General features: G+C 41.8%; 2 protein-coding genes across 2 annotated transcripts; both read left to right on the forward strand.

Annotated features, from left to right (window-relative positions):
- Positions 1 to 10,901: 10,901 nt before the first annotated feature.
- LOC142632200 (uncharacterized) lies at positions 10,902 to 11,750 on the forward strand. The gene has a single exon (XM_075806627.1). It carries the CDS (start codon positions 10,902 to 10,904, stop codon positions 11,748 to 11,750), a length of 849 nt encoding a protein of 282 aa, XP_075662742.1.
- Positions 11,751 to 12,254: 504 nt separating this feature from the next.
- On the forward strand, positions 12,255 to 14,206 carry LOC142632211 (uncharacterized). The gene is made up of 4 exons (XM_075806636.1): positions 12,255 to 12,332; positions 12,618 to 12,724; positions 13,125 to 13,482; positions 13,772 to 14,206. The coding sequence occupies exons 1-4, from the start codon at positions 12,255 to 12,257 to the stop codon at positions 14,204 to 14,206; spliced, it is 978 nt and encodes a 325-aa protein (XP_075662751.1).
- The last annotated feature ends 7,836 nt before the right edge of the window (positions 14,207 to 22,042 follow it).

Genomic DNA, 22,042 nt, shown 5'->3' on the forward strand with positions numbered 1-22,042 from the left:
TTCTAACGGTGAAGTAGAGAGTTCTAGAGGAAGTGAGGTGTACGGTGATGAAGAAGGGGTAGCCGACGAAGACCAAGGGGTTCGTGGAAGGGAAAGTAGCAATGACGGGGGTGAGAGTGACGGTGACGAGGAAACCTCAGTGAGCACCTCGGGATCCTCTGGTGATGATCGTCCCTTCATCTTACCCTCCGAGTGGTCCGTCAACAATTTTCTCCCGACGATGTCGGAGAATGTTTTCAAAAGTTTGCGGCCCCGTTACCAAATACCCGACGACATTCCCATCCGTCTGCCTGAGGAGGGTGAGAGGTGCTACTCAGGACGAACCGCGGACGTCGGCATGTATGACGCCATGTTCGCGGCGGGACTGAGGTTGCCGCTGACGGCATTACACCGTCAGCTGGCTAACTTTCTAGGGATTTACGTCGGCCAGTTGCCCCCAATGCTTGGCGAACCTTCATTGGTGCCGAGATCTTGTGGGGTAGTCTAAGTGGTGGGAACCGTCAGCTGACCTTGGACGAGTTCTTTTGGTGTTATCGTCCTCAGCACATCTCCTCGTCAAAAGGAGTGTATCATTTTGCAGTGAGGGATAAGGAGTTGAAGTTAGTGTCAGATATGCCCGACTCCAATAGGAAGTGGAAGGGCAGATATTTCTTCGTAGAAGGGACAAATTGGGTATGTCGTCAAGAGGAGTGGGAGTCAATGCCCAATGGTTTTGATAACACATGGGCTTACGTTAGAGATTCAGGTTAATACCGTCGGCCCTTCTCACTCCGTCTACTTATTTGCTGACTTAACCCGTCACTTTTCACTGCAGCTAACAACCGTCCGCGTATCACCGCGGAGCAAGAGGATTTCATTCGTCGAGTGACGGCCATTCCCTTGGACGAGAGGAAGTGTCGGGATCTAATCACGTTAAACACCCTTCACTTATATTGTGGTGGCCCTGAACCGACGGAGGAGGCTTGCAAATTGAACGCCTATTCTCGCCGACGTGAGTTGTCTTTCAACTTCTTGTCTTTATCCTGACGTTGTTTCTCTCTAACCCTTATTCTTTGCAGAAATGGAGTCAGCTAAGCAAAGGGTCAGAGCTGCAGCTGCGGCTAAGAAAAAACAGCAAGAGAAGGCTGGGGGCGAGTTAACCCCACCGTCAGCCCTCAGACCCGTTGAGACGCCCGCGGCCAAGAGAAAACCTGACGGCAGGGTAGACCGTCCGGGGAAGAAGGTTGCCCCCACTCCTAGGGACCAGTCATCTCGGAGGCCGTCACCTCCTAGGTCTGCTCATGGGGCAGGCAAGGGTCCGATGACCTCGTCAGGGCCCATTGTCCAAGGATCCGTACGCCGTCTGCTGACCCACAAGGATTATGCTGTAGAGGTGACGGAATCAATTTTAAAGGGTGAGGAGACGGATCCTTGTGCGGAGCAAACTACTGACGAGATAGGGGCGTCAGCCCTCTTTGACCTCACTAGGGTATGTGCCTCTTTTCACTTTACTTTTGGTGTTCGATCAGTCTTAATCATCCTGACGTTGTTCTATCTTTTTAATATAGGCTATGGTTCGCGTGAAGGCCTTGTCGAATAGGTGCTCTGCCAAGGACGGGGTGATCACCCGTCTGAACGAGCGCGTCAAGTACCTAGCTGACGGTCAGGCGCAGTTCAAGGAGGCGAACAAAATCTTGGGCACGGAGCTGAGGGACTATAAGGAGAAGCTGACGGAGGAAACCCGTCGCCGGGAGCTGGAGACGGAGGCCAAGGTGGCGGCAGAAAAGGAGCTAAGGTCTATCCTAGTCCAAGTGGAAACGGCTAGGAATGACGCTGTGAAGGAGTTTCAAGAGTCGTCAGCCTTCATAGACGCTTGTGCCGCCTACTATGGTGACGGGTTTGAGGACTGCCTGAAGCAAGTAAAATCGGCGTATCCTGACTTGGATTTGTCAAAGATTTCAATGGATGAGTCCATCCCGTCAACCCCTGCAGGTGACGCCGTTCCTGAAGAAGCTGACGCCAACAGCCAGAGAGTCAACAGCGTCGTCCTAGCTCAGCCAGCAGCGGACCACTCCGTCACTCTGACTCCGACAAATCCTCATAATGGCGACCCAAATGCCGCCAGCCCTTCTCTCTCTTGTGCCCAGCCTGTTGATGTCGATTACGATGGAGGGCACTGACGCTCCCCTAGAACTTAAAGTTTTCTTCTTCCTTTTTTTTTTTTTTTTTTTTTTTTTTTTTGAGAAGTGTAGACGGAATAGTAATACTTGACGCCCATTTTTCTGGGCCTTTGTACAGACATTGTCTACTTTAATTTTAATGTCATTTTATGCTTCAATTATGTGTGTTTTGTGTTGTAAGTCAGAATTATGTTCGTGATGAGCTTCGTCACCTTAGGGGTGACGGGGTTTTTCTCTTTCAATTCGATTTTTGAACTGATGACGGCGTCAGCTTCTTTTCCATGAAAACTCAGGGTCATTTTTTATCATTCCGTCAGTTTCATGGGCGACGTCATTTGATAACTTAATTGCATGCCCGATAGTTTCCTAACGGCGTCAGCCTTTTTCTTTCAGCTAATCTGGCTTGATGTATCCATTTGGCAATGCGCCCATTTTTCTATGAACAATGCCGTCAGCTAACTTTGAACATAACACTGTTATTAAGTCGTCACTTTGAACATAACGCCGTCATTTTGAACATAACGCCGTCACTTTGAACATAACGCCGTCATTTTGAACATGACACCGTCATTTTAGGTGTAAGACTGTCCACTTTGTGGACTTATTTATGACGCCGTCCACTTTGTGGACTTAGATGTAGATCGTCCATTTTATAAGCATGTCGTCCACTTTGTGGACTTAGATGTAGGCCGTCCACTTTGTGGACTTAGACGTAGGCCGTCCACTTTGTGGACTTATAAGCATGTCGTCCACTTTGTGGACTTAGATGTAGGCCGTCCACTTTGTGGACTTAGACGTAGGCCGTCCACTTTGTGGACTTAGACGTAGGCCGTCCACTTTGTGGACTTTGAACATAACTGTTATTAAGTCGTCACTTTGAACATAACGCCGTCATTTTGAACATAACGCCGTCACTTTGAACATAACGCCGTCATTTTGAACATGACACCGTCATTTTAGGTGTAAGACTGTCCACTTTGTGGACTTATTTATGACGCCGTCCACTTTGTGGACTTAGATGTAGATCGTCCACTTTATAAGCATGTCGTCCACTTTGTGGACTTAGATGTAGGCCGTCCACTTTGTGGACTTAGACGTAGGCCGTCCACTTTGTGGACTTATAAGCATGTCGTCCACTTTGTGGACTTAGATGTAGGCCGTCCACTTTGTGGACTTAGAAGTAGGCCGTCCACTTTGTGGACTTAGACGTAGGCCGTCCACTTTGTGGACTTATAAGCATGTCGTCCACTTTGTGGACTTAGATGTAGGCCGTCCACTTTGTGGACTTAGACGTAGGCCGTCCACTTTGTGGACTTAGACGTAGGCCGTCCACTTTGTGGACTTATAAGCATGTCGTCCACTTTGTGGACTTAGATGTAGGCCGTCCACTTTGTGGACTTATAAGCATGTCGTCCACTTTGTGGACTTAGATGTAGGCCGTCCACTTTGTGGACTTATATGTAGAGGACCTGTTGTTTTCTTCAAGACATAAAAAATTCACTAGTCGTTTCTGAATGAACCTCCTCTTATTATGTTAAATGCATAAGTAAAATTTTGCTCAAAAATAGGAAAGATAAGTTTTTTAGCCCTTTGGACTTAAAATATACTGTAGACAAGAATAAGCTGAGACAAATAACTAAGGATCATAAACTGGTAATGAGGAGCAACGTTCTGCTTGTTATCTTCTACTGGTAGTACTTTCTGAGGTGCTCGGCGTTCCATGGGTGTCGCAGTTTCTGCCCGTCGAGAGTCTCTAGGTGATAGGTGCCCTTTCTTCGCCATGATACGATCTTGTAGGGTCCTTCCCAGTTCGGGCCGAGCTTTCCTTGTGTGGGATCTCTGGCCGCGCCCATTACTTTCCTTAAAACAAGATCTCCGATTTTGAAGTCTCGGTGCTTGACTCGGGAGTTGTAGTGCTTGCTTACGAGGTCCTGGTATCGCGCGAGTCTCTGCTCAGCCACCGCCCTTACTTCGTCAATTAGATCCAATTGTAAACGAAGTTCTTGGTCATTTCTTCCCTCGTCGTGATTGGCCACCCTATAACTTGTGAGTCCTATCTCGGCTGGAATGACCGCTTCACTTCCGTATGTCAGCTGGAAAGGGGTTTCTCCTGTAGGGGTTCGCACTGTCGTTCTATATGCCCACAACACGCTGGGTAGCATCTCAGGCCATACGCCCTTTACCCCCTCGAGCCGAGTCTTGATGATTCGCAACAAGGATCGGTTGGTGACTTCTACTTGTCCATTTGCTTGAGGATGGGCTGGGGAAGAATAATGGTTCTTGATTCCTAACTCTGAACAGAAGGCTCGGAAGGAGTCGTTGTCAAATTGTTTACCGTTGTCCGAGATTAAGACTCTTGGAATTCCATACACTGCAAACAATGTTTCTCCATACAAAACCCCTTATGTTCTTTTCGGTAATTGTGGCTAGGGCTTCGGCTTCAACCCATTTGGTGAAGTAATCGATGCCGACGACGAGGAACTTCGGTGCCTTGCTGCCATCGGGAATGGTCCCATGATATCCAACCCCCATTGGGCGAATGGCAATGGGGCAGTGATGGGGGTCAATTCTTCCGCCGGTTGCCGAGTGAGGTTGCTGAACCTGTGACACTTGTCGCAAGCTCTCACATAAACACAGGCGTCATTTTGCATTGTTGGCCAATAGTACCGGCCCGGATCGGCTTTTGTACCAACGACCGTGATCCGAGTGGTTGCCGCATATCCCCTCGTGTACTTCTCTCATAACATAGTACGCTTCTTCGGGGCCTACGCACCTTAGATATGGTCGAGAAAAGCCCCTTTTGTAGAGAACGTCCTTTATCAAGACAAACCGTGCGGACCGGACCTTGACTTCTGGCGGCCTCCTTTTCATCAGGCAACGTGCCGTCTTTTAGGTAGGAGATCAAGGGCGTGGTCCAATTGTTTTCGGAACCAATTTCCTGTACGTAGACAACGTCAATTAATGGTGAGGACTGAATGAAAGAAAGTACCTTGTCGATGGGGGTCATAGTTTCCGCAGATGCGGCTTTGGAAAGTCGGTCGGCATGTTCGTTGTCTCCTCTTGGAATTTGGACTATTTTGGCTTGCAGTCCGTCCACCCTCTTTTTTGCTTGCTCCCAGTACCTCTTCATTCTTTCACCCTTGCACTCGTACTCGCCGTTTACCTGGCTTGTGACGACATGGGAGTCGCAATGAACAACCACATTCGTGGCCCCTATAACTTGAGCAAGGTCTAGACCTGCTATCAGGGCTTCATACTCAGCTTCATTGTTAGTTGTAGGAAAGTCGAGGCGAATCATGCATTTTAGCTTGTCGCCTTCCGGAGAGTTAAGCACGACCCCTACCCCGCCAGCCTTCTTGTTGGATGATCCGTCAGTGAAAATGCCCCATTGGGGAGTCTTTTCCTCTTCGCCTTCCGCGTTGGTGAACTCAGCAATGAAGTCAGCCACCGCTTGTCCCTTGATGGCGACGCGGGGGCGATATTGTATATCAAATTCACTTAGCTCTACGGACCACAGCGCCATCCGTCCGGCAGCCGCAGGGCTGCCCATTGCCCGCCGCAAGGGTTTGTCAGTTAGGACGACTATTGTATGGGCTTGAAAATATGGCTTGAGCTTACGGGCCGCTGTAACCAAAGCGAAGGCAAGTTTCTCCATGGGGGGATATCTCTCTTACGCACCGTGCAACGCCTTGCTCGCATAGTACACGGGTTCTTGGACCTTATCGTCTTCTCTAATTAGGGCCGCGGCGGCGGCTGTGGGGAAACGGCCGGATAGAGGAATAGTTCTTCTCACAGTTTGCGAGGGCTTAGCAATGGTGGGGAAGAGAGGTAGGCCTTTAAATCTTCGAACGCTTGTTGACACTCGGCGATCCATTCAAAGGATTTTTTCAATGTTCAGAAAAAAGGTAGACATCTGTCTGCAGCCTTCGACACAAACCTGCTGAGCGCGGCGACCCTACCATTGAGGCTTTGTACTTCCTTGATATTTTTAGGAGGGGCCATCCCCATAATGGCCTGAATCTTGTCCGGGTTGGCCTCGATCCCTCTTTGGGATACCATGTATCCCAAGAACTTTCCTGCCGTCACTCCAAAGGCACATTTGCTTGGGTTGAGCTTCATGTTGTAGGAGCGAAGAGTATCAAATGTTTCCTTAAGATCCTCCAGATGAGCTTCTTCCTCTTGGCTTTTGACCAGCATGTCGTCGACATACACCTGGACGTTCCTTCCAATCTGCTGTGCAAACATCTTGTTCATGAGCCTCTGATAGGTTGCGCCCGCGTTTTTCAGGCCGAAGGGCATGACCTTGTAACAAAAAAGGCCTTGGCTTGTTACGAACGAAGTCTTCTCTTGATCACCCTCGGCCATTCGAATGCGGTTATACCCGGAGAATGCATCCATGAAGCTTAACGAGTTGATGTTTGGCCGTGGAATCCACCGGGACGTCGACCCGCGGGAGGGGTAGCTATCTTTGGGGCACGCCTTGTTTAAGTCCGTGAAGTCGACGCACATCCTCCATTTCCCGTTGTTCTTTTTGACCATTACGACGTTTGCCAACCGGTCGGGGTAATACACTTCCACGATAAATCCCGCTTCTGCCGGTTTGCGGACTTCTTCTGCTATTGCTTGGTCTCTTTCTTGGGCGAAGGTTCTTTTCTTCGTCGGACGGGCGGAAAGGATGGCGACACGTTCAACCTGTGCACCATGAGCGACGGGTCGATTCCGGCATGTCTTCGTGGCTCCATGCGAATACATCTTTGTTTTCTTTCAAGAAAGTAGCAAGTTTCGACGTACCGCCGGGTCGGCCAAGGTTCGACTTTTGTCGTTCGCTCGGGTGGGCTTCGTCGAGGTGCACGTCTTCGAGCTTTTCGACGGGTTCGTCGCCACCCGACGTTCTTCTATGTTCATGGCCTGAATGTGATTGTCCATCTCCATCATGGCCACGTAACATTCTCGTGCGGATACTGATTTCCTCTTAATTCTCCAATCCCGTGATCGGTAGGGAATTTTATCATTAAATGGTATGTCGAGGTTACGGCTTTCCATGAGTTGAGGGTTGGACGTCCTATGATGGCATTGTAAGCCGACGAGCAATCGACTACAAGGAATGTTACGTTCGGGTGACTGCTTGTGGGTAGTCTCCAACGGTTCTTGCTAAAGTGACGGTGCCCGGCGGATGCACCCTCGCCCCTCCAAAGCCAATGAGTGGGGCATTAACCGGAGTTAGTCGCTCCACTTTCAATTCGCATACGTTGGAAAGCGGGATAGTAAAGGATGTCTGGCCGAACTACCGTTGTCTACGAGAACCTAGTGTATGTTGTAATCTCCCGCTGTATGGTGACGACCAAAGCGTCGTCGTGGGGGTGATGGAGGCGGCGGGCGTCTACTTCCGAGAATTCAATGGGGGGATTTCCAATCCGCGGCCTTCCGGGCGCGGGACTTGCCGATTGGACGTTACGGACCGCTCGATGTATGTCTTTCGGGCTTTCTTGGAAGATGCGGCCCTTGTGGTGCCTCCTACAATCATCCTTATGTCTCCTATGGGCTGCCTGGGGCGATCATTATCTCGCCGAGGGGCTTGATTTTGTGGCGGGTCTGCCCTCTCTTTGTTGACAAACCTCTGTAACCTCCCTCGCCTAATGAGAGCTTCTATTTGCTGTTTCAGGTCGTAGCAATCGGCGGTGTCATGGCCGTGGTCTTGATGAAATCGGCAGTACTTATCCCTTGGTCTCCTGTTGGGATCTCCCTTCAGCTTTCCAGGAAAGGCCAAAGTTTCCTCGTCTTTAATCTGCATCAACACCTGGTCGATGGGCGCATTCAGGGGAGTGAAGTTCGTGTACCTTCCTGTAGGCGGCTTGGGTCGTCGATCATCTCGTCCCTCTCTGGTTCTCCCCCTCTTTCGTCCATTATCGGGTTTCGTATCTTCCTGTCTCTCCCTTTTTCTGGGTTTGTAGTCGTCCCTGGCCAGCAAGGCATCCTCCGCGTTCATATACTTCGTCGCCCTGTAGTATACGTCGGACATAGTCTTTGGGTCGTTCTTGCATAGAGAGAACAAGAACTTACCCTCTTGTAACCCGTTCATGAATGCTGCCACAAGTGTCTTGTCGTCTGCCTCGTCTATCGAGAGGGATTCCTTGTTAAAGCGGGCTATATAAGACCTTAATGTCTCACCTTCTCGTTGTTTAATTCCCAGTATACATGCAATAGACCTCTTGCGTCGATGACTTCCAATGAAGTGCGATACAAACTGTGCACCTAATTCCTTAAAAGTGCCGATGGAATTAGGCGTCAACTCTTTGTACCAATCCCTCGCGAGGCCACTTTCAAGGTGGTGAGGAAAGCCCTCACATGATTTCGTCCGGTACACCACGAAGATGCATTAGTGTTACGAAAGACTCCGGGTGGTCCGGCGGGTCCTTGGATCCGACATAGTTTTCCACATGGGGCATTTTAAACTTTGAAGGGACGGGGTATGAGTTCACCAACGCTGTGAATGGTGAATCCGTTCTATGGACTAGGTCGTCCAGATTGCTGGATACCCGTCCCTTAAGGGCGTTCATCATTGCATCCATGCGCTCCCTCATCTCCTGCATCTCGGCTGCGATATGAGGTGGCATGGAGTCCGAGGCGGATGGCGGGTTTGTCTCCGGCCGCTCCAGCCTTGTCGGTGCGGTACTACCTTCAGGCCTGACGGCATTCCTCCCCTCCGGGCTCGCTACTTCCTGGTCCTCCCCCGGCGCACTTTGGTGCGCCGTCATCTGCCGTAGTTGCTCTTCTAAGTCGTGGTTACGTTTAGTAAGGCGCTCGACGGCGGCGGCCGACGTACGAACTTGCCTTTCTAGCGCTGTAGCATGCGGTTCGTCGCCTTGGTTGTTGACTGTTGCCATCGATCGAGTGAGTACCATACAACTTTTTGTCTCAGGAATAGAGCAAGGCTAAATGCTTGTCGCTTTCCCACAGACGGCGCCAACTGATGATGCCTAAAAGATCACCAGTAAGCTGCTAGTACTCCACCGATTTGAAGCAACACCTGCGAAGAAAAAAGTAGGTGATCGATAGAGAGCACCGGTGTGGTACCGGCCAAAGACCCTCCGACGATCAAGTTAGAATCTTTTAAACAACCCTAGAGTGCCAGAGTTGAGGTAATTGTGCGTACCTTTGGGTCATGAGGGTCTTGGGGTATATATAGTGGTGTGTGGCCGAAATATGCGCCTTGGTGAAGAAGCACTTTCCTTTTTAAGAGAGTAATTCGTGGATCTTTGCCTATTGTATTGAGCCCTTTCCTTATAGGAATCTTATTAACTAAGTCGAACGCGTAGCGCAAGAACTTTCCTTATGTTCACATAAGCAGAGGTCAAGATAGGCTAAAAATGAAAGTTGGGTTATTCCTTCAGCCTTCACCTGCCAAGGTCGTCAGCCCACGTGTAACTCCTATACTGTCGTCAGCTTACGTACGCCAACGTGGTCCGTCAGCCAAGGACATCAGCCAAAGACCTTACAGCCAAGGTCGTCACCCCTGACTCGTCCACGTGATCCGTCACCTTAATGTTGCTGCGTGAGGGGCATGACCATGAATGCTAAAGGGGTGTCAATGACAGTAGTTGACGGATAGCGTATTGCCGTCAGCTTCTTAACGTGCATTCAGTATGTAACAGGTGAACTTCCGTCAGCTTCTTAATGTGCCGTCACCTTGTAATAACGTCACTATCAGAATCCACGACGGCGGTGACACAGTGAACACCCCTTACATTCCAAATATGGAAACAATGGATTCTGTGGCGAATAAACTGTTGCCCATTATCAACAATAATGGCCCAAATCCTGAGGTAATTAATTTCGTTCCAATTTCAACTTCTTTCCTTACTAATTCCCAAGATTTTGACTTGCAAATTCAGGAAATAGACACGGCACATATGAAGTTTGATCATAAAATCTCGACTCGTTGTATGAGACAGCTAGCAGTCCGCATATGTTGGACTCTCTTGAATATGGTTCGGATTTAGCAAAGGAAACATACATAACGGAAGCTCAAGACCATAGCTCCCACGTGGCAATCCCAAACCAAGAATCCATATCAAAAGCCAACAGCCTACGTAAGTGGAAAAAATTGGCTCGATACTTACATGATGACTAACCAGACTTCCTTCAGCATTGCTACCAAACGTGGCAGGGAAACAGAGGAGGATATCCAACCCGAGTTACCTACCAAAAAACTTCAGGTTTCAAGGGAGGATGTACAAGAACTGTCAATGGTGGAGGCTGCTTAGCAGCCCCGCCAATCACAATGAGTCTCTTAGCATGGAACTATTGCGGGCTTGGGAACCTGCGTACAGGTAAGGGGCTTGAAGCGTTGATTCAAGCCATGAAGCGTTGATTCAAGCCAAAGATTCCTCCGTCGTGTTCTTAGCTGAAACATGGGCAGACAAAGCTAGGCTAAAAGAAATTTAGAGGAGCATTAAGTTTGATAATCTATTTTTTGTGGAAAGACATAGTAGAGGAGGTGGCCTGGCATTGTATTGGAAAAATTCTTTTGATCTCCACGTTGATTCTTTCTCCAAGTACCACATAGACTCCATTGTAAACAAAGGCAGTGATGAGACTTGGCATTTGACATGATTTTATGGAGAACTGGTGACTCATAGACGATCCAAAGCTTGGAATAGACTAAGACAACTCAATAGCAGAAATAATGTCCCTTGGCTATGTGCACGGGATTTTAATGAATTGACTCAATCCTCGGAAAATATGGGAGGAAGCAATAGAAGCCAATCACAAATGCAACTCTTCAAGGACGTAATCGATGAATGTGGATTCATTGATCTTGGATTTGTGGGCTCTCAATTCACTTCGCAGAAGCATTTTGCCGACGGACACTCTATTTGGGAACGGTTGGACCGAGGACTAGCCAACAATGAGTGGTTCTTGAAATTTTCGGGTTCAAAAGTGCACCACCTTCATTCCGATTCCTCAGACCATAGTCCCCTATGGATTACACCCCATGGTTTAGATCTTCCTTTAGTTGTCAAACCCTTCCGATTTGAGGAAATGTGGCTCTTGAATAGTGGTTGTTCTAGCATAGTTGAAGTTGTATGGTGTTCTACGGAGGAGGGCGCAGATGTGGAAGTGATGGTCACAAACAAAATTAAGAAATGTGGTAAGGAGCTAAGCAGGTGGAACCAGACCCACTTTGGAAATGTGAGACAAGAATTAGCAAGGAAAAGAAAAGAACTTTGTGAAGCAGAAAAGGTGGCCATGGGGTCTGGGTGCAATCAGAGGGTCAGAAGTCTAAAGCAAGATATTTTAGAGCTAGTTGACAAGGAAAATAGGCTTTGGTTTCAAAAGTCAAAGGTGCTATGGGCAAAATTTGGAAACAGGAACTTTAAATTTCTTCACAGCCACGCCTCACAAAGAAAGAGGAAGAACCTTATCCATAAAATCCAAGATACTCATGGTCAATGGAGAACGGATAAGGACGAAATAGCTGATTGTTTAGTACATTACTACCAGGAGCTCTTTTCGACAACAAATAATCAATTTTGTGACTTAGCCACAAACTCCATTCAGAGGGTCATTACTGTTGAAATGAATGGTTAACTTTCTTCAGAATTTTCAGCATGGGAAGTGAAGTAGGCTATCAATCAGATGGCTCCCCTCGAAACTCCTGGACCAGATGGAATGCCACATCTTTTTTACCAACACCATTGGAATTTAATTGGTGATGACATCTCTAATTCTATCCTCCATTTTTTAAATTCTGCTTCTTTACCTGAAAATCTCAATCATACTTTCATCACTCTTATTCCAAAAAAGAAAAACCCAGAATCTGCTGCTGATTTCAGGCCTATAAGTTTATATAATGTATTATACAAAATTTTCTCAAAAGTTCTAGCAAATAAACCTAAGAAAATTTTACCAAATATTATTTTTGAACAGCAGAGTGCTTTTACAAAAAGCCGTCTCATTTTTGACAATATTTTGGTAGCTTTTGAGTCTCTTCACAGCATGCAAAATCATAAAGGAAGGGATGATTTTATGGCAATAAAACTTGACATGAGCAAAGTCTACGATAGGGTGGAATGACACTACTTGGAATCGATTATGGTGAAGATGGATTTCTCAGAGCATTGGATTAAATTGCTCATGCTTTGTGTCAAGACAGTGTCATACTCGATCCTGGTAATTGGAGAACCAAAAGGCATGATCACACCATCAAAAGGCATTTGCCAAGGAGACCCCCTATCTCCTTTCCTCTTTCTACTTTGCACAGAAGGTCGTCATGGACTCATAAGCTAGGTTGCAAATCAGGGAGATATTAAGGGCTATTCACTTTGCAAATATAGCCCAAGATTAACTCACCTTTTATTTGCAGATGATAGTCTTTTATTTTGCAGGGCTATTGTTCAAGAGTGCCAAAAAATTCTGGACATTTTGGAGGTTTATGAAAAATGCTCGAGTCAATAGATTAACCGAAGTAAGACAACAATTTTCTTCAACAAAGCTACCTGTGAGGAGACCAAGAATCATATAAAGACAGCCTTGGGAGTCCCAGAAATTGTGCAGTATGAGAGGTATTTGGGTCTTCCCTCTCTTGTGGGAAGAAATAAAAAAGTCAGCTTCAATTACATCAAGGAGAGAGTGTAGAAGAAAATATAAGGTTGGAAGGAAAAACTCTTGTCACAAGTTGGTAGAGAAGTTTTAATTAAGGCGGTTGTCCAAGCAATTCCCACATATATTGAGTTGTTTCAAACACCCTTTGGGTCTTTGTGCGGAAATTGAAAGCCTTATTAGGAGATTTTGGTGGGGTCAAAATGGTGATCGAATAAAGATTCATTGGGTCAAGTGGGCCACACGTTGCCAATCCAAGTATGAAGGAGGGATGGGCTTCAAAGACCTAGCAAATTTTAATGACGCACTCTTGGCAAAGCAAGCATAGAGGTTGTTACATAATATAAACTCTTTATTTTATAGGGTTTTTAAACTAAGATTTTTTCCGGATTGCTCTATCTTGGAAGCCACAAATTCTACTTCGGGATCACATGCCTGGCGAAGTATTTTGAAAGGAAGGGATGTCCTTCTCCAAGGTGCAAGATGGAGAGTAGGAAGTGGGGAATCAATTAGTGTATGGAATGATGCTTGGTTGCTATCCCTTGATCATCCTAAAATCCTCTCACAGGTTGTTCCAGGATTTGAAGATGCTAAGGTTTCAAACCTTATAAACCCAATTTCAAGAAGGTGGGAGGTTGATCTTATCCGTGGACTTTTTCCTCCAGAAGAAGCAGAGGTGATACTCAGCATTCCACTTAGCAATCTCCCCATGAAAGATAAGGTGATTTGGCCTTATAATTCTTCAGGTGCCCATTCGGTGAAATCGGGCACTAAGTTTTTAGCTAAAGAGAATAATATTTCAACCCCACGGCTTGACCAAATGCATGATGATGACACGTGGAAGCGGATTTGGCCTCTCTGTTCCAAATAAAGTCAAGAACTTTCTATGGCGAGCATGTCACAATGCAATCCCTGTCAAGCAAAATCTTGTGAGAAGGAAGATTCTCACAGAGGACATTTGCGAACACTATCATTTAAACTCTGAAACGGTCTGCCATGCTCTTTGGGAGTGCCCAAAGATTGCAGAAGTCTGGGATGATATACAAGGCTTTGAATTTCGACAACTACTCAACTTCCAATCTTTCAAGGACCTGGTTGCTTTCGTGCATACAAAAGTGAAAAATCTGGAGTTGATGGCAATGGTAATGTGGACAGTTTGGCACCGACGAAATCAAATCAAAGTTAGCTCACAGGACTTCCCTGCATCACAAGTGCTTCCCCAAGCCAAGCAAGCTTTGACAGATTTTAAGCACCTAAATGCTTCACTCCCTCCTCAACAAGATGCATCTGGAAACCCACTGGCTCGGACTCACTGGTCTCCACCTCCACGAGATTGTTTCAAGGTAAATTTCGACGGGGCATCTTTTTCCGACCTGGGCAAGGCAGGGCTGGGTGTAGTGATTAGAGACTGCAATGGTAGGGTGGTGGCATCCCTCTTGGAGTAGGCCCCTCTTCCATTTGCACCAAAAATCATGGAAGCAATGGCTGCTGCCAGAGCTATCGGGTTTGCTCAGGAGCTAGGTATCAGGTCATACATCCTCGAAGGAGATGCAGAGGTTGTGATAAACACCCTCAAGTCAGACGAAGAATTCCTCTCTTCCTTTGGACACATTATTTCTTTGTCTAAATCCACCTTAGTGACCAATAGTTGTATCTCATTTTCTCATGTACGTAGAGTTGGTAATAAAGTTGCTCATAACCTAGCTAGACATGTTAGAGGTTTGTTGGTGTGGTTGGAAGATGCTCATCCACACCTCCTTTCTATTCTCTTTGCTGATTCTAGTTAATAATATTGACAGTCTTCTTTATCAAAAAATAATTCAAACTTGTTCACAACAACTTGATTAACTTGATATTCTCTCATATAAACATCATCGGCTATTTTTTTTTTTTTACTTCACAAATCCATGCTAGTAATTAATAAATAAATTATAGTTTTTTTGCTAAATAATAAATAAACTAGTTGACAGCCATGGGAAAATTTTAAAATAATATGATTTTTTCTCTTCTTTTTTCTTTTTTGCCTATATATGAAATTTTATGATAATTAATAGATATTTATTATGAGTGTATTTGTATATGAAACTATATAGTATATATTCTAAGTTCTAACATCAAGCATTTATTATAATTGTGTATATATATAGAATTATATATTTTACTATTTAAAGAAAATATAAATTTAATTAAGATTTATATTAGAATAGTGATGTGTAAAATTATGAGGCTTCAAAATCTTATGTGACATGATATAATAAGATCAACCAAAAGCCATATGTCTTCAATTTTATACATATTAAATTAGATTTTTGTATACCCAAAATGTGGTTATTGGACTTAAACTCTATTTGGGCTCACAAATTATTTACTTTATGGGCTTTTGTATTTCCTACAACGGGTGGCCCTATGTTCGGCAACCCCAATACCCTTATCTCCTATGTTCTCAGAATTATTCTCCCTATTTTCCTAGAATGATCACCCTCTTTCATCAGTATTTTCTCTCTAAAATTGCCACCCCCATTCTCAAATTCTCATATCTTATTTATAGCCTAAGGTTAGTGGAAGGATTATGCTTGTTTTCATGGTGAGTGGGAGGAGAGATCCAATGCCATTACCCTTGAGTGGGTGTTTAGTTGGGAGCAGGAGGAGGTGAAAGTGGCATTGGAACTAGTTCCACCATTGGATGGACTGTCTGGCAGCGATACTCCCTAGGCTTCACTGAGCTTGCAGGGACTCATTTTTTCGGGAAATTACATTCCCCGAACAAGCAAGATCTTGCTTTCATGGTTTATATCATAACTAGCTTCGTAGCATTTTCCGGATTTGAGCTGGGTGTCGAGGACCATCCGGACCATGTTCATGGAACTGATAGAGTATGTGATTTTGTACATGATATTTTAGGACTCAAGGCCCAACAAGTCTTGGGCCTTGTATACGTGGCATTATTGTGATGGGTTTTGTGAGAATTGGGCCTACAAAAGAACAGTGTCCCGTACAAGATTATATATTATTGTTGAAATTATATATCTTGAAAGACCTTTCTTTACAATAAATTTGTAGAGGATGGGTTTGTAATCTAGATTTCAAGGATGGTTTAGACAATAAAGGAAAGAACGGGCTTTGGGCCCAATTGGACAAATTAAAGAGTTGTTTGCAAAAGTAAGACTGAGAATTCCTCCTCGGACGAAATTCGAGGATAGTTTATAATAGTATTTCCTTAAGTTTGGATACAAATATTGATTATCATATACTATTGGCTCTTTTTCTTCCTGAAAAAGTCTCTCCCTTCCTCGTATGTCTTCCCTTCTATTTATACTCCTTTCCTTCTCTTCATCATCTTCCACTTCATGGTTGCAATCCTGATTCCGGATACTTGTCCCATCCATTCTTCCCTAAAGCCCGCTGGGGTTAGGGACCAAGTTCCAAGCTCCATGCTCAGGTCCCATCCTTCCATCTATGCAGTCAGCGTATCAATTACAGAGCTTTTAATGTATGGGCGGTGGTAGCAGCTTTACTTTAGATATTTCACCGCTCTTTCTATTGTCCTCCACGTGTACTGTGTATTCCCGTAGTCGTAGGATTCTTTATAACATAACCCGGGGACACTAAACTTCTCTTCCTATGTCCTCGGTTTAACAATCCGAGGACAAATCTACTCCTCGGACGTATTTGGACATTTAGATGCTCCAAGATCATTTTGATGTCTTCGGATTTGGGTTTCTAGCCCAAAAGACTTCGTTGGGCCATCCTTGATAAATTACTGGGCCCAATACCCCTACAATATATTATTGTTGAAATTATATATATAGAACGATTTTCTTTTATAAACTTATAAAAATTATATTTTTCAATCTTGTATTGTTAAAATTATATATAATTCAATTCTAAACAAAATAATTATATATAATTCATATTATGAAATTGATTATTTATGTTATTACTAAATTACAACTTATGCCCTTAAAATTTGGGTTTAGTTTGATTTTGCCCCCTTAAAATTTCAAGTTTTGGACACATACCCCTAACATTACACAATTACATATACATTATTCAGATTTAAATCTTTCCATCCATTTACCATGATATTCATTAAATACTACCTCAACTTAAAACGATGTAATTTTATAGATTCAAAATTTGAAACTTTGGAGGAGGAGGAGGAGGAGGAGGAGGGGGGGAATTAAAATTACCCCAAACTTTAAAGAGTATTGTGGGGGCTCCAGGTGTGGCCACCCCATGGATTTTGGGCCAAGAAGAATATTCTAAAGATCCCCTTCCATGGCAATGGCCTAGCCCATATGTAAACATGGGATAACCAAGCCTAGAAGAAGAGAAACCCTCTGCGCATGTTACCAAGGTAATCCGAGGAACATAGTCGTCCCGAGGTAAAAGTGATCCAACCAAGAAGCGATCAGCTCTCTCACCAAGATTATTGCTTCGGCTATCTTCCTAAGGAACACGAAGAAGAAGATGTAGAATTCAATATAGCAGTCACCTCTACATTAATGAGCTCTCCCTACCTAGTGTCAACCTCAATAAATGCTGAATGACTGGCCTAAATAGTAAGAATACCTCAAAAAAGTCTGCCTCCATGATAAAGAAATGGCAGAATGGGAGTCTAATGGAACAAATACCTTCACAAATCTTGCTAAGAGAGGAACAACTAGAAAGGATAGAGGGAGTATAAAAAGAAGGAAACCACCAATAGGAAAGGGGATCTAGAAAATTTGAGAAGGAAGAACAAGAGAGAGAAATAGTGAGAGCAAGAACTTGTATTTTCCCCTATAACAACCATTTGTACCTCAAGATACCCATTTTTGTCAAACAAAGTATCTTTTTGTGTTGTCTTTGACTTCAATCTCCTATCTGATCTTCCCATTGTGGAATCAAATCCCCTTTTAGTTAGAAATTAGTTGGGTTGATTAGAAGCCCAAGCACATATACAAAATTTACTTTGTTTTGTGTTTCTGACCCCACAAGTATAATTTACAATTTACTCAAAAATAATATTTGAAATGGATTTAATAAGTTCAACATGATGTGGTTATTGAGAAGAAAAAAATGATGTCATTTTAAGCTTAGTTGGTACTTAACGAACACATCATCACAGTGCATTGACCGAAGAACTTAAATTGTAATGAAACCTTATGTTAGAGATATGCATCCAAATTTTGAAACTTTAGGGAACAAAAACACAATTACTCCAAACTTTAAAGGTGTGAATTAAAATTTATTCCTCTTTTTTATTTCTCTTTTGATAAATTTACACAAATTTAGTGAATTTGAACCCATATTTCATCATTTCTTACTGAAAGAGGTGTTGTTTCATCTAGAGTTCACCGGCTAGCTTTTTTGGTTAGGCGCAATTTAAAATCTCTTTTTTATGTGTTTTCTAAATTCAAAATAATTTTGTTCACCTTATTTTTAAGCCAAACAAGACAATAAAATTAACTTATTTCTAACAAAGCCCTAACAAAATGATGAGTTCTATTCGGTCTTTATGGACCTAAAACAATTTAATACTCTTTTATAACTCTGAAATTAAAAACCAAATAGAAAATGTATGAGTTCTAATCTAGTAATCTGTATCAACTAACACAAAACAATTCATCAAAAAATTTTAAAACTTAAGAACTGAAACACACACAACAACAACAAATAGAAAGAAGAACGAAATTGATACCTTAAAAACGTTTCAAGGATGAAATTGATAAACATTTTAAAATATATATTTCCACTATTAGTTTATATTTTATGGTATACCTTATAAACATTTTAAGGATGAAACTAAAATTTTTGAAATTTGAGGATGAAAATTGATTTTGAAACAAATTTTATGGAAGAAAAATATATTTCCACTATTAATTTATATTTTATGGTATACCTTATAAATGTTTTAAGGATGAAACTGAAAATTTTTAAATTTGAGGATGAAAATTGATTTTGAGACAAATTTTATAGAAGAAAAATATATCTCCACTATTAATATATATTTTTTGGTATCAATAGATTCAACAAAACCAAATCATGCTTAATATGCATAGAACAAATCGTTTCCATGGTTTATTCCCTTTATTATTCTTTTCACCACCAAATTGTGCCTACTATCCAATTAAAAATATTTATTAATAAAAAGTAAAAAAAAATTGTATCAATTGGTAAAGTCTCTGATAGTTAAATATAAAATTTGAGATTCAATCACTGCCTACACTAAAAACTTATTCATGTGATAAATGGCTATCATCATGAGATATCATAAATTAAAACTATCTCTAAAAAAAAAAAAATCTAAACAAATCAAAATTCTTTAACTTGTATCGTCCTTGGCTCCTTTATTTATTTATTTATTTATTTGGTTTAAGTAAAAGAAGTAAATAACCTAAGGCTGGTATACCGTCTTTTTTTTTAAGCCCAAAAAAAAAAAAAATTCCTTAAATTAATCAAAGTCAAGCCCCCAGGGTAAAAGTTCCTATCATTGAATCTAGTGGAGAAATATCTAGACCCGTAGGACAAGTATTTGTCTGAAAGTATTTGGGCTAAATATATTCTATACCAAACGCTTAAAAAGCACTTATTATCGGTCACCCCTGACGACAACACAGCCATGAAGGAAACAGTAAGAGAAAACACCAATTTGACTTTTAAAAATATATAACAAATCAATAACTCATAAGGCATAATAAAGTGTCATAACTCATGCTAAATTCATATGAAAATAATAAAAATATCCCCAAAAACATTTTACCACCTTAATTGTGAAAAAATAATTATTATCAATAGATAAGGGGGCCATGGCCCCTAGTCTATTGAAATTTCTTTAAATAATAGTATGGAATTTACTAACGTATGCATTAAGAACACATAATAATATATTATTTTTGAGAAAAAATTTATCAAGAATTAAAAAAGTTTTGACAGTTTTTTTAATTCTCGATAAAATTTAAACAAATTTCAATTCTCGATAAAATTTTTCTAAAAACAGATTTGTAAATGTATATATAAAATATATATTTAAAAAAAAGTTCAGACAATTCGTACATGATCCTCCAAAATTAAAAACTGTTTAGTTCCACCTAAAGATTGCTCTCTCTCTTTTTCTCTCTTTTTAACCATCAATTAGATGACTTTACAATTGAATATTATTAAGCCATTATTGATTACCTATTTTATGGTATGATAAATTCTCAATTACAAGATTTAAATCATTGGTTTAGACTTTTAGTGAACATACGCATAAAGAATTTTGACATAAGGACTTCAAAAATTTGTTAATATTTCTTAATGGTACCAATGGCTAGTAAGGACTAGAAAATCAATTGCCTACCAATTTGTGGTATAAAGTGGTTGTACTTATAACTACTTTTTTAATTTCTATTTTAACTATGTAATAAGTATTTTCAATTATAAATATTATCAAAACTAGATTTCGCAACAAAACGAAAGATAATATTCTAATAAACCCTTTGATTTTGTATATTAAAAAGGAAATTGTTGCCAATTTAATACAAAATTAATCATAGATGATTTCAATGTTTAAAAAGTCAATTTTCATTTTGATATATCAATACCATAAAACCCCCTATCAAAAACAAAAAAAAAAAATCCATAAAACCCGCCACAACCCAAAAAAGATATTCCATTTCGATGAAAAAGCTAGTGACACTTTCGGTTTTAACCAGATTTTTCAGCTTTCCTCGTGACAAAATTCTTGGAGAAAAACTATTGCTTCAGCTTCAAGCAAGATATATAGTAACTTAAAAATGGGACCTGAACCTTTTCTTATGTTTTTGTTTTTAAGCTAAGGAAAAATTGATATTTTATTTTTAGACGTTAATTGTGGAAACTCATGCCATTACGTAGCGCATGATATCATAGTTGTCATTTCATAGACAAGGAATCAAAGATTATGCCAAATGCAAAATTAGCATGTCCTAAATCAACTTTTAACTGCCCACTTCTTCAGGACGAGTTTTTCTCACCAACATATACATTTCATGACTAAACAAATTAGCAGAAATCGGAGGTCACAACTAATACCACTTCATGATCAGTCAATCATAAAATTCTGCGATACATTATCTGACATTCTATATTAAGGAATTGCATTCATTAAAATTTCCTTTTTATCACCCATGCTTGCCTGTGATACTCATAAAGAATGGTGTGAGAACAGTTTTAGTTTTAACATGAAGATACTTCATTCTCCTATTTCAAGACAATGGGATAACCTTTCATGAACTCATGGCAGTTCATAAAACTATTTACTTGTATCAAATTAGATGATAATTTAAATTATAAGTATGATTGAAAATACAGGTGTATAGTGGTTGGAGTAAAATTCGGTATAGACAAGAAACATACCATACTACTTTTTATAGACTGTTGGTAGTAAATATATAGTTACTTAAAAAATGTCTTTTCAACCACTGACGAATCAAAATAGTTATAGTACAAGAGGACTTAGACCCATTCAACCCATTCTTCGCGATCATTCATAGCATACACCATGCAAAAGAGTAGGCAAAGAGAATCACGTCTGGTAAAAGCAAAAGTGATAACTGTTTGTGAGGGAAAAGATTAATGTAAATTAGTTGCAAAAGTAAATAACAATTATCATTATTCATTGTGAAACTAATGCAAAAAGGACTAAGGTTACATTATCAAGAATGAGATACTACATACAAAAACGGATGCATGATCATCCGTCATTTTCTGGTCAAGTGTAAGACAACGAGGTTGCCCAGAAGTAAGAACAAAACATAAAACAAACTGGCATACTAGACTAAAAATTGATACTGTACAGCTTTGCAACAAAAAGATCCTATGAAAAAAATAAAAGATCAGTCCAGCTGCAACAACTGCCTACATTACTGGATTATATCACAAAGTTAACACAGAACACGAATGCCCTACCACTTCCAGTACTCACTGTTGACAATATGACTCCTCATCTGCATCAATCAAATGAATTCCAACTTTTTTGACAACAGTCACTTCAGCAACCATTAACAGTAACAGATGCTACCTCACTTCCACAGCAACGCATACAAAATAACATCTTCATTGTCCTCGGACAATTAAAATATGGAGGATAGGAGCCACTGATGCATGAAATTTCCCTTCCTAGAAATAAAAATTAGAAACCAAAAACCTACTTTTGCTTATACCAGAATCCCCACACCCCTTCTCTTTTTTCTCCTTTCTTTTTTTCCCTTTTATTCCCATTCTTTCATCCATCTTTTTTCCTCTTTATTTTAAATCTCTTCTTCTTCTTTGTCCTA

Source organism: Castanea sativa, chromosome 1, assembly GCF_040712315.1.
Source record: "Castanea sativa cultivar Marrone di Chiusa Pesio chromosome 1, ASM4071231v1".
NCBI lineage: Eukaryota > Viridiplantae > Streptophyta > Magnoliopsida > Fagales > Fagaceae > Castanea > Castanea sativa.